The sequence below is a fragment of the Acomys russatus genome, chromosome X (genome assembly GCF_903995435.1).
Source record: "Acomys russatus chromosome X, mAcoRus1.1, whole genome shotgun sequence".
Taxonomy (NCBI): Eukaryota; Metazoa; Chordata; class Mammalia; order Rodentia; family Muridae; genus Acomys; species Acomys russatus.
This window is the reverse complement of record NC_067169.1, coordinates 77,140,012-77,153,383: the sequence shown is the minus strand read 5'-3', so window position 1 is coordinate 77,153,383 and position 13,372 is coordinate 77,140,012. Positions and strand designations below refer to the sequence as shown.

The following is a 13,372-nucleotide window of genomic DNA, read 5'->3' as shown; positions in this document are numbered from 1 at the left end:
CCAGTATGACAAATTATGGACTAGAATGACATTCTTTTCTTTCTCTTTAATCACAGTTAATTTTATGTCTTAGTATTCTCTAATGATAATGATAATGCTGTCACTTTTATATATTTTTACCATTTCTTTTTTGATGACTTGTATACTATTGAGATGAAATATCATTTCTCTAAGTGATCAAAATTGTGTTCTACTAACAGTGTTCATTTATATTGGCATTTCATCACTTTCACAGGTTTATGTGTATATATATATGCATATATGTAAAGGAGTTGTTATATGTATATTCATATACAAATAGACCTTAATAGACTCACAAGCATATGTCTATTGCCTACAAGTAGAAGTCTCTAGAAGTGGCTGTTTTACTACAAAAAATTATCATGTTGTTAATAATGGTTGCTAAGAAGATACTGTGGATATTGTCAAATTTTCTAAATGATTCTCACTCTGATGCAGATTCATTAAGATGGACTTCAAGGAACCACCCACATTGTTGGATATTGCTATACAATGTCTTTTGCACCATGAGCCTTTAGCAATTCAAGCTCTCCAGGAGATCCCAGGGGAGCTTTTTGTTCCATTGTTCAATGCTGCCTTCAAGGGTAGATATAAGAAGATACTTTCAGCAATGGTGAAGAGTTGGCCGTTTTTCTGCCTCCATGTTGGGCCATTAAGCATGCAGGAAGCCCAGCGCAAACTGTGGAAGGTCATGGTTGAGAGTCTTCAGCTTTTTCCTGCTGAGAACCCAGCTTCTAGGTAAGATTCTGTATAACGGAGGTGTAGTAAGATACAGGACGTTATGCCATTGTCTCATATTCTCTCAGAGGTAGTGTAGGCTAGTAGTGAAAGAGAAGATGTGACTGTTAGTCTAAACCTTGAGGTGACTTTGAAACAAGTGTCTTACAATGTTGAATATGGAATGTAAGGGATCGAGAACACTATTGGTGGATTTGAATTGTGATATTACTATTTACATTGAAGAAAGTCTTGAGTGTTAAGTCTGCTGAGGATTGGTGGAGAATTAAACAGTCATGAGTGCTGTTTACTTTTCATGGGAAAGACTGTTGGCAGTAAGTCAGTATAAGGAATGTAAACCAAGAATAAAGTGATTTTTCTGAGTGCACAGTAATCCATGAACTTGAGGAGATCCCAAGATAACTTTGTTCTGTTGTTCAGTGCTGCCTCAGTGGATGGGCGTAAGATGCACTGACAGCAGTGGTGAAGTTTGACCATATTTCTCACGCTGCGTTAGTGCATTAGGCACACAAGAAACACAGTAAATTGAAAGCCATGGCTGACGGTCTTCAGACATTACAACCAAGAATTCATCTCTTCCATAAGAATGTGTTTAATACATACATGGTAAGATAGCTAACTTTATACTGGAGCCTGTGGCAAGAGAACACCAGCTAGCTATAGTATTCTAACTTCCACAGTTTGTTATGGTAGATGTTGAAAATTGGATGTCAGGTGAGGTTATCCTAAAAACTCTGAAGTCTTACAGAGGATTTTACTTTGGTGATAGAGGTGCATGAGGCTGCTATTGATAAATATACATAAAATGGAGGCAGGAGCCGCAAGACTTGTGAGAATTAATTGATATATAAAATAGTGAAGGATAGTAAAGGACATAGTATTTGCATAGGAAAGTCTTCCTTAAAGCTGGTATATGGAACGACAAAAAAAAAAAAAAAAAAAAAAAAAAGGAATCATTTTGTCACTACGTTAGTATTGATCCCGCTTGTTTATGTTAATATTTGCTATCTCTCAACTGTTCTATGTTTTCTTAATCTACAGGAGCCCTAAACTGAGGATCCTAGATTTAACTCAGCATCTTGGCTGCAAGACCAAATGCCCTGAGATCTCTACTACATGCACACCCTGTTTGCGTTCTTGTGCTTACTCTGAGCGCTCTCTCATGAAAGTTGAAAGCCAATGTAGTAATTCAAGCTCAGAATCTGAGGGTCAGTCCCCCAAGACAACTATGGAATTACTAGTGAGCCTTTCTCTTGATAGTGCCTTTAGGGAAAATGAATTTTTTGCTCTGCTTCTGAGTAAAGTTGAGCAGAGCTTGGGATCTTTGCATCTGTGCTGCAGAGACTTGCACATTAAGAAGTTGAGTGAGTGCAGAAGCGCCTTAAGCCACCTTGATCTGAAATGTGTTTCTCACCTGGCAGTTGTTGAGGCTTCTCTCATTAGTGTCGTGTCCCTTCTGGAGCAGGCTGTAAACTTAGATAGACTTAGCCTGTCTAAAATCACCAGTAGATCTTTCAATGGAAGAGCCTTTAGGAATTTCCTTTCCCAACTGAGATGTATGGACCACCTCAAGGAGCTCAGCCTGTCCTCATTCTGCCTCACCGATCATCTTGAACATGTCCTGAGGTAAGAGCTTGGGATAGGTACTGGGTTTCCGTTAATAGCCTGTTTTTTTTTTTTTTTTCTGTAAACACATGAGGCAGTTTATTGGCGGAGCTCCGGGTCGACACGTATCTCACGCAGGAGACAGAGAGGGCGACCCAGAAGCCCAGGAGCTTAGGGTTTATATGGAGAAAGGTCAGGGGGAGCAGGAAATTTTGGCGCGGCCACACAGGATTGGTTGTTTCAAACATTTGAATATCAGCAAATTGCGTAGGCAGATCTGGGGTAAGGTCAGACTTAATCACATGGGAACAGTCTTTGGTTCCTATTTTTCTCGGAACCTGAGGGTAGATGTTTATCTGAGCTAAGGACACATCTGGTTAAACTAAAACCTGGAACATTGTGTGCGGGCCTCAAGGGGGGATTAAGCAAACACCATAAGATCGGATGAAGGGTCTTGGCTCATTACTCACTCGACCATGTCCAGTACCTGTTTCTCTCAGGAATTTGTCCTTGTGTGTCTTCCCTATCTTTTACAGCCAGCTGGTCCCTGGAACACTCAATAGGCCTTTGTCTCCTAGCTCCGCATTTTTTGTGACTTATCATCTGGGACCTTGGGCTAGCATACCTGCTGACCTGCACTTATGAGTTAGAGAGCTCTGCTGTTCTGGTTGCTTTAATGCTAATTAAAAATTCTCTTTCATTCCCCTCTTTTTCTACTGGATAATTCTAATCTTAGCATATCTGTTCTAATTTTTGAGTATTATTTTATTTTAGACTGAAAGATTCATACTCTGTCGGGGTCTCTTATTGATCTGTATTGTTGTCTTAGTACCAGCAGCTGAACAGCACTAATTCTATTTCTAATAAGAGCAAGTAACCTATTTACCACACTCGGGCCAAAAATCAAAATCAAGCAAATCACCAAGACTGGCCCAGCTAAAGCAGAAAATAGGGTAGTCATCCAGGGGGACCGGGTGAGCCAGGACTCGAACCAACCTTGCTGAGCTTTTCTGTCCCTCTGTCTTTTATCTAGCCTGTTTTTGTTCCCCTCTTTATTGATCTCCTCTCAAGTCTGTTGCATCGGGGCGTGAGGGTTGTTGTCCTGACTTAGGGTCGCGTCTGTGCGACGCAGCTTAAGAGGATTGTTAGTCTTTTCCAGGATCCATTTATCTTGACTAGTCTCAGGAGGAGCCCTTTTCACATGTGAAGCATGGACCCAGGTGGGGATTCCCTCTACCTTAACAGCAGTTGGAGCCGTTAACAGTACCAGGTAGGGTCCTTTTCACCGCAGCTCGAGATTCCCAGCTCAGTGTCTCCGTACCAAGATGGCATCTCCAATCTCGAATTGATGAGGAACTGTAAGGTCTCTAGCGGTGTAGGCATCTTTGAGCTGTTCCCAAATCTCTTGCCTGATCATCTTGAGAGCCTTTAAACGGGCTAAAAGATGGGTGGAAGGCACAAAACTGTCATGAGGACACGCCACACTCTCTAGGGTTGTAAACAGAGCTAGCGGTGCACTAAACAGTATCTCAAAGGGTGTCAGTCCCAATGGTCCAGGTGTGTTCTGTACCCGGAACAAGGCAAGGGAGAGAAGGGCTGTCCAATCACCCCCGCCGGTCTCTAAGGTCAATTTTGTTAAGGTCTCCTTTATAGTTTTATTCGTTTTTTCTACCTGTCCTGAGCTCTGGGGTCTATAAGCACAATGTAATTTCCAATTTATCCCCAATTGTCTGGCCAGTCCCTGACTTACCTGGGCGATGAAGGCAGGCCCGTTGTCCAACCCAATTACCTTAGATATCTCGAACCGGGGAGGGATTTCTTCAAGTATCTTCTTGGCCACTACATTCGCCGTTTCTTTTTTTGTGGGGAATGCCTTGACCCACCCCGAGAAGGTGTCTATGAAAACTTCTATCACGAAGCTACTTCTGTCGGTGAACCAAGTTTTTGCCCCAGGCCACGGCCAGCCAGTGAGGTCTGACTGAGTCCCGGTTTCTTCAGCTAGTATCTCTTTACATTGATGTACTGGGGTCTCACTAGCTTCAGGTAGGAAGGTGGCGGGGTTAAGGATGGCGGGCGGAGCGAAGGTCACCTGTTCTGTCAGCAACAAGCTCTGGTAGTGGGTCATCCGGGCGTTGGTCATCCATCGATCTGGTGGTTGTCTGATAATACTCTCGAGGGCGTGGGAGGCCACCACCATCACATTTTGGCCCATGGTTAACTTATCGGCATCTTTTACCAATACAACCATTGCTGTTATCGCCCGCAAACAAGAGGGCCACCCGCTGGCCACAGGATCCAGTTTTTTTTTTTTTTTTTTTTTTTTGGCAGATAGGCCACTGGGCACTTCCAGGGTCCTAGAGTTTGGGTGAGGACCCCCCTGGCAACCCCCTTCCGCTTGTCGATGTACAGAGTAAAAGGCTTGTTCAGATCAGGCAGTGCTAGGGCAGGGGCTTGTAGCAGTGCCTTCTTGAGGGTCTCAAAGGCCAATTGGTGTTTCTTAGTCCAAGTGAACTCCCCCCTTTCTCTTGTTAGAGGGTATAATGGGGCTGCCTGAGTGGTGAACTTGGGAATCCAAAGCCTGTAGAATCTCGCGGTCCCCAGGAATTCTCTTACCTGGAGAGGGGTGGTTGGGGTCGGGATCTGATTCACTGTTTGTTTCCTGGCTTCTGTGAGCCACCGTTGTTCATCTTGCAAGGTGTTGTATCCCAGATATGTCACTTCAGTCTGGCACGGTTGTGCCTTCTTGGCAGAAGCCCGATGCCCCAACTCACCTAACTCAGCCAGGATTTTCTGAGTCCAAAGCTCGCATTTTTCACGGGTGTCTGCAGCCAATAGGAGGTCATCTACATACTGTAGAAGAGTCAACTGGGGATTATTAGCACAGAAAGGGGCAAGGTCCCGATGTAGGGTTTCATCAAATAGGGTGGGGAAGTTTTTAAACCCCTGGGGCAATCTTGTCCTCGTAAGCTGTCCAGTTCTTCCGTTTTCGGGGTCTTGCCACTCAAAGGCAAGCAGGGATTGGCTGTTAGGGTGCAATCTCAGACAGAAGAAGGCATCTTTGAGATCAGGTGGCAGCGTTCAATCTTCTCTGAGTCTCCTTGGCCCCTGCCTTCTGTTGTCGCCCAGGTTCCCTGTCTGCCTAGGCCTGCCTATTCCCTGACGCCTTCCTTCTCCTACCACTGTGGCCAGTATTCTCGTCAGATTCTTCTCCTGCCTTTTGTCTTTTCTTTCCTCATCCTTAGCTCTCTCTTTCTTTTCTCTTTCTTCATCCTCAGCCCTCTCTTTCTTTCCTCTTTCCTCATCCTCAGCTCTCTCCTTCTTTTCTCTTTCCTCATCCTCAGCTCTCTCCTTCTTTTCTTTTTCCTGTTTCACTTCCTCTGTCTCATATTTATGATAAACTTTCTCAGCCTCCTTCACCACATCCCTGATGGTATAATCTTGCAACCCCTTAATGCACTAATGCACTGTAGTTTTTTCCTAATATCAGGTGCTGACTGTCCAATGAAAGCCATGATTATGGAGGCTCGCTGTCCCTCTGACGTAGGGTCAAAAGGGTATATCTCCGGGAAGCCTCCATGAGCCTCTCTAGAAACACCGAGAGGGGCTCGGTTGCTCCCTGCATGACTTCTCTTACCTTCGGCAAATTGGTGGGCCTCCTCGCGGCCCCTCTGAGACCTGCCACCAGAGTCCGGTGGTAAATGGACAGCCGTTCCCTACCTTCTGCCGTGTTGTAGTCCCACTGAGGACGGGTCAGGGGGAATCTTTCATCTATTTCTGCCAGGGTCTGAACAGGGTGTCCAGCATCATTTCAGATATTCTTTCGAGCCTCGAGGAGAATTCTTTCACTCTCCTCGGTGGTGAATAAAACCTGCAGAAACTGCTGACAGTCATCCCATGTGGGTTGGTGGGAGAACATGAGGGACTCAATCAGACCTGTAAGTCCCATAGGGTTCTCTGAAAAAGGTGGGTGGTTAGTTTTTTAATTATAGAGATTGGAGGAAGAAAAAGGCCAATACTGTAGGAGTTGTAACGCATTTTTTTTGCCTGTCGGGGCCGGCCTGACAGCACTAAGGGGCAGAGCCATGGTGGAATCAGGCCCCTCAGGGGTTGCTCTATGGCGGCTCCTAGTGCCCGCCGAGGGTCATCACCCGTGGCCCTGGAAGCCGGGGATGGGGCTGAGGTTGGGGCTGCTGGCTGGGGAACTCAGGGATATGGTGGGAGCAGGGGCATGGGCCATTCATGGGGTTCTGCTATGTCAGGATATATTTTAGGGACGGGCTCCGGTGGTGCGCTGGGCTCACTTCCTCCACTCTGCCATGGTTTCGATTTCTCCTCCACAGCGCCTTCTCGCATTGCCAAGACTCGGGAGCTTGGTGGGCGAGGTGGGATGAAGGGCTTGACCCACGGGGGTGGGTAACGGGCCAAATCTTCCCACACGGTGATGTAAGGCTGTTGGCCTGGATGCGACCCTGATCCTTCCTGAAAAATAACTGCTCTGACAGCTCTAATTGCAGGTAAATCAAAAGTCCCTCAGGTGGCCAGCCCCCATGGAAAGTTGGCCATTCTGAGGTGCAAAAGGTCTGCCAGGGTCCTTTTTAAAACTTTTACGGATAGATTATGTCCTCTTGCCCTAACGTCCGTCCAATGGTCCAAAGTCAAAGATAAAGGGGTCGTCACAGTCTGTCCCATTTCAAAAAACAAGAAGCAGAAAAACAATATAAGCACACAAGATACTATCACATCTAAGCACACTCGTCCGTGTCTGGACTTGTACAACCAACCGAATGCAAGTTCCGATGGGGTAGGCTTCTGCACCTTCCCCTCAAGAAGGAGCACTCCATCTCCATCGACCCGAAAAGAGGCAGTCAGGCTGTCCTGACTCCCCTTCACCCTTAGGGCGTCCCCCAGGGTTGCAGCCTGTGGCCCTAGCACATCTGCCTCCACAGCCACTGGGTCCTTACAGCCCACGGCGGCAGCTGCCAGAAACTGAAACCAAGACATGAAATCAGCAGCACTGTACTCAGACACACAAAACTCACACAGACCTACCTCCAAGGGGTCGTTGGGGGTCTTGGGTGGTTGTGCAAATCCCGGACAAGCCCCCCAAATGAAAGACCCCTGAAGGGAGACCCTCACTCAAGCCTCGGGATGGCGCGCACCCAAAAACACACAAACGACCGTCTTGCTGTAAACACATGAGGCAGTTTATTGGCGGAGCTCCGGGTCGACATGTATCTTACTCAGGAGACAGAGCGGTCAACCTAATAACCTGTTTTTAAGATGAGAAAAAGAATTCAACTTTCACCTTCCGTGTCAGCATGGGCAATGCTGTGGGTTTAAAAACAGCCAAGAAAGGGCACCTTTTTCTAATTAAAGAGAAAAACTGGGTTGCAAAAAACTGGTCAGCTACACACATGCAGGCAGTGTGCTCAGTGAAGGTGAAAAGAGCAGTGCAGTACTTCTCTAGCCATTGGGAGATGAAGAGGAAGAATTGAGAGAAAGTTTATGTTGCGGCACAGGCGACTATACTTATAGCCATGTATACCCATAGACTATGGGCCAGACCATTTCCCTAATGTGCTATCTCCATGGTTCAGGTCAGGAATGTGGAGATTTTCATTCATGGACAGGCCACAGGGAGCTTCAGTTTGCTTGCACCCTCTGTCCTATTTCTTCTAAGCAGTTGAACTAGTCCCACCTTTATATTCTAGTTACTAAGTACATAATATATTTCACTGAGCTTTTCACACACCTCTCTAGCAATATCTTGTACACATTATAAGGTTAAATTAGCATTTGTTAAAGTGATAAAGTATCTTTCACAGATGCACAAGTCTACTAAGAACGTGAAAGCCCACAGCATTAGCTGCTAATGCAATGTATGTGCAAAATAGTTTATTCTAGATGCCAGAGTATAATTCCACTCATATAGTCCTCATTGTACAGAAATACTTGTGTGTTTCTTCTCTGCAGAGTAGTACCAGCGGATTTGGATTTTTTACACCTGCCATTTTGTGGACTTTCTTACAGCGACTTCAAGTTTCTGTCTCAGTGCCCTCAAGTCAATCATTTAAAGTTGTTGGATATCAGCAACAATTCAATGTATTGGGAAGATTGTGAACCCTTTTATTGTCTTCTGGAGAATCTCTCTAGTACCTTGCAGCACCTGGCAATTAACCATTGCCTTTTAACAGATGCTACACTCTCTATTCTGGCCCCAGCCCTGAGCCGCTGTTCCCAACTCCGTTTGTTCAGCTTTTCTTCTAATCCCATTACTATGCCTATGCTCAGGAGAATTCTTGAATACTTAACGCCCATGACGCAGCTGAAATACGTGATTTATCCTATCCCCGTGCATTGCTATGGGAGATGGCACTTTCAGGGCAGTTTGGATCGACAGAAACTTGCTGATGTGCATGCGCAATTGAAGATCATGCTGCAGGAGGCTGAAAGGGACGACATGAGTTGGATGACTTACACTGGTTAAATTGCATAGTCCAACACAGTTTCAACTTGATATGTTCCCTTTAAGTGCTGAATAGGTTTTTTTTGTTGTTGATCCCATAGAGTTAACATAAATGATCCTTATGTTGTAGGAAAATACAGTTAAATAGTATAAGTATATAACTGATTTCAATAGAGAATAACTTAGAAGAAAATGGAGGACTTTGAGAGTACCCGTGTGTCTCTTGACTATTGTTCTTGATAGTATTTCATCTTACTCAATGACCTTTTACATAGAGAATTTGGAAAGACTACATAATTAAATGTTATAGCTCCATCTTCAACGATATTTATGTGAGGATACTTAACACCAGTCACGACAATCTAACCTGTCCTACATGTGGCTTAGGAGGGCAGGTGGTTATTGAAGCCAAACATTTTTTCCCTAAAGTTGTATCAAACTTGTATACTTAAGACTATCTTTAGTTGCTTATAGAAAACTATCTGGATTTAACATTGAGGAAAAAAATCTACAACCACTATCAATAGAGTGGCTTCATTTTTATTTCATACTCATTTACCAAGGATCCATTTTGCAGCAAGAACATAAAGACAAGCAAGACAGGCTCCTGACTCAAGCCAGAATTCTGTTCATATTTGTCATATGTCAAGATGATAATTGAACTACATTTTTGAGATATAAAACCTGAAAATTTACCTAGAAAATTAAAGTTTGTGTTGATTACATCCATGAGATAAAAGATGATCAAAGTCAAGAAGAAGTACAAGTAAAAAGAAGATGCACAATTCTGATATATTTGTCAACATAGCATTTCAAAGACTTGGAAGCAAGAATGGAGAATTAATGGCATTCCTATTTTTCCATGTTGCTTATATTGTGCCATGTTATTGCACAGAATTTTAACAACTTACTAAAATGCCAATGTAACTAGCAAACGGTTTATATTGCTTCCTTGTTAACATCAGACTATTTTGGCACTTTATATTAAACAAAACATCAAAATTTAAGTTCATGAGTCTCATTTAAGTTTTTCTTTTGGTTTTCCTCTTTCCAATGTAATTGTATATTTTCTGGGCATATTTATGTAACTTACTCTTAAATGTTTGCTTTCATCTGATTCGAAAAATAACCCATGCTCAGAGATGATCAAAGCTAATTTAAAGAATATCCCTCCCAAAGAATTAAGTGCTAATCTACACCCAAGGTCTTCTGTAGTCATGTGTCAAAGATGCACAGGTTGATGTTGATTCTGGAGCATTTTCCCACAGGAGGCTTGACTGTGCAGGGTTTGGTTGTTTATTGTGTACATGCATATGTTACAGACATGTGGGTGTGGAGCAGAGATCACATTAAGGTCTCTTCCTCAGTCAGTCTCCACTCTATTGTTTGAGGCAGGGTTGCTTGCTGAATCTGAAATGTACCCAATGCTTAGGCTGCTTGGACCACAAGGTCCCTTGGTCCTCACGTCCACCTTCAAATTCTGCTATTACAGGCATTTGCGCAGTGCCAAGGTAACTCCTTACAGGAAAGCACGGGATCCCAACTCAGATCTTCATGCTTATGCAGCAAGCACTTAGCTCCCTGAGACATTTCTCCAGACCTCTCTACAAGGTTATTTTTTTTATTGTTTTTGAGCCAGAGTTGGAGTTTATGAAAAATAGGAAGGCACCTGGGAAATGAGTAAAACATATCCATGGGCATTAATGCTTCAAAGGGGTAAATAATTTTTAATGGTGGATGTGTTCATATGTGTATATATAGATGTGTGCAAGTCCATGTGTGTGTTTGTGTGTGTGCGTGTGTGTGTGTGTGTACTTAAGACTTGAAACTGACATGAGGTGTCTCCATCTATTGCTATTTATCCTTAAAATCTTTCACACATTAATTTTTTAGCAATTTTACACATGGTAAGCATTTGCATAGTGCCTGCTCATCATATTGCATCAGGGCTGCCTGCATCTTCTTCCTCTGTGGCCTAGCAAGGCCGCCCCACCAGAGCGAGTAATAAAAAAGCAGGCAACAGAGGCCATGTGAGAGACAGCTCCTGCTACCCTTACTAGGGGACTCATATGAAGCTGCCCATCGGATACATCTGTGTAGGGGGCCTTCATCCAGTGTATTCATGGTCTTTGGTTGGTGCTTCAGTCTCCACAAGCCCCTCTGGGCCCTCGTTGTTTGGCTTTGGGGAGTGCAGAGAGAAATGAGCTTGGAGAGCAGACCTGTGAAGAGTGGAGCTGGGTAGGAGGACAAAGGGCCTACAGAGAGAAGAGAAACCGTGAATGGGGCACGTCTCTGTGACAAACTAGAGACGTAAGACAGACTAGGCTTCTGTGAGGATATAGAGGTGACTCTAGCTGAGACTCCTAGTAGCAGGGGTCATGGTGACTGAAGATGACACCCTCTAACTAGACAGAATTCCTAGTGAAGGGAAGGGAGCACCAACCCATCTACAAAAGCTTCGACCCAAAATTTACCCTGCCTGCAAGATGGGCAGGGGTAAAGATAGAGCAGAGATTGAGGGACTGTCCAACCAATGCCTGGCCCAACTTAGGACCCACCCCATGGGAGAGAGCCAACCCCTGGCTCTATTAATGATACTCTGCTATGCTTGCAGACAGGATCATAGCATAGCTGTCCTCTGAGAGACTCCACCCAGCAGCAGATGGAAACATGCTGAGGCTCACAGCCAAACATTAGGCAAAGTGTAGGGAGTCTTGTAGAAAAGAGGAGGAGGATACAAGGACCTGGAGGTGACTGGAGCTGTCTATTTCATATTGTGACTTGTTGAATTTAATCTGAGTTATCTGTGAAGCCACATGTTTAAAGGTTTCCATGGGAGTGTTGTGGGTTCATCAGTGTGTATATAACTGAACACAATGATTCCCCTTCTCCCACAGTCTATCAAATACCTACAGTTGAGTAATAGAGGAAAGGGCTCCTTGATCTCATGTACTTTTCTTGACTGAGTGATGACAGGGGGGGACTGTGTGGACCCAGTCCAGGAAACTACAGTTTCAGTAAGTCCACATTTGCACTGGTTGTATGGAGGTTAGAGAATGGCATTTTCTAATTTTAGTTTACAAAATTTATTTCTTTATTATTTTCCCTTTTCTTGAAAATAGATTTCTTTTCTCACATAATATATCCTGATTATGTTTTCCCCTCCCTCTGCTCATCCCAGTTCCTCCCAACCTTCCCTCCCATCCAGATCTACTCCTTTGTCATTAGCAAACAAACAGGCTTCTAAGGGATAATAGTAAAATAAGATAAAACAAAAGCTAACATTGGAATTGCCCAAAACAAGCAAATAGCCGAAGGGAACTATCTCAAGAAAGGGCATAAGAATCAGAGAATCACTTGTTCACACACTCAGGAATTACATAAAAACACTAAACTGGAAGCCATAATAATTACACAGAGAACGTGGTGCAAACCCATGCAGGTCCTGTCTATGTCTCTATAAGTTCACAGGCATATCAATACTGCTGATTTTGAGGGCCTTGTTTTCTTGTGTCTTCCATCTGTTACATTCTTTCTATCCACTTCTGTAGGGTTCCCTGAGCCCTGAAGGGAGACATTTGATGGGAGATATTACTCTGCATAATGTCTGACTGTGGGTCTCAGTATTTGTTGTTCCCTGATGCAGAAGGAAGCTTCTCTGATGATGGCTGAACAAGGCACTGAGCTATAAGTATAGCAGGATGACATTAGTAGTCATTATGTTGACACTTTTGTTTTTTGTGTTTTAGACAAGTAGTATTTGGTTTTCCCCTAGGTCCCAGAGTTATCTAGGCTCCAGTTCTTGTTCACCCACACAGTATCAGGTATGGGTTTCATTTTGTGGAGCAGGCCTTAATTTAAGTAAGATCAACTGCTTGGTTACTCCCACAAGCCACCGTTACCCTGGCGTATCTTGCAGTCAGGATACTATTGCAGAGAAAAGGGTGATGGCCAACTTGGTGTTTACAATTCTCTTTTGATAGTCCTCCATTCTAGACCCTGAGCACGGGTAAAAGGAAGGGGGTCAATGTATTCTCTCACTCCTGCAGGAGGTAGAGGATGGAGCTTTAGCTAGATTCTGTTCCTAGGATCTAAGGGGCCATCAGCCAGATTGACTTCATTGTAGCAGGAGGAGAGTTTTAATTCGATCAGCTGTGGTGGGTCATATGATTACCCTCATGCACCCCCAGAGAAACCTATTTAAAAAAAACTCAGTTACTTAGACTGTGGTGATGGGGGTGGGGGTAGGGCTATCATGAATAAGATGAGACTGATGATTAGGGGACTCAATAGCAGACCTAGTCAGGGCAGCCATTTCACTAATATGGGCTTACTGGTGTCAGTGATTTCTGTAAAAGATTTAAAAGACAGAATAAACATGCATACGATGATAACAAGGAGGAAAGGAGTGACCAAGGTGGGAGGGGCCAAAGTGTGAGGGAACCAAAAGCCTATTCAGGAGAGTTGTCACTGGATTTGTTGGTGCAGAAGCAACATTGTTACTGGAGGACGGCACACATCCCACATCTGGAAGAGGGCAGA

The 13,372-nt window shown here is 44.1% G+C and overlaps 1 protein-coding gene across 1 annotated transcript; it reads left to right on the top strand.

Moving 5' to 3' along the window:
- The first annotated feature begins 469 nt into the window (after positions 1-469).
- LOC127185352 (melanoma antigen preferentially expressed in tumors-like) lies at positions 470-8,851 on the top strand. The gene is made up of 3 exons (XM_051141843.1): positions 470-759; positions 1,801-2,385; positions 8,338-8,851. Exons 1-3 carry the CDS (start codon positions 470-472, stop codon positions 8,849-8,851), a joined length of 1,389 nt encoding a protein of 462 aa, XP_050997800.1.
- The last annotated feature ends 4,521 nt before the right edge of the window (positions 8,852-13,372 follow it).

What these genes read in the sequence shown, in the direction of transcription:
- LOC127185352 (XM_051141843.1), top strand. Translation starts at nt 470, where the DNA reads ATGGACTTCAAGGAACCACCCACATTGTTGGATATTGCTATACAATGT. An exon ending in GCTGAGAACCCAGCTTCTAG is followed by an intron (nt 760 to 1,800) that starts GTAAGATTCTGT and finishes CTTAATCTACAG; the next exon opens with GAGCCCTAAACTGAGGATCC. An exon ending in CATCTTGAACATGTCCTGAG is followed by an intron (nt 2,386 to 8,337) that starts GTAAGAGCTTGG and finishes TCTTCTCTGCAG; the next exon opens with AGTAGTACCAGCGGATTTGG.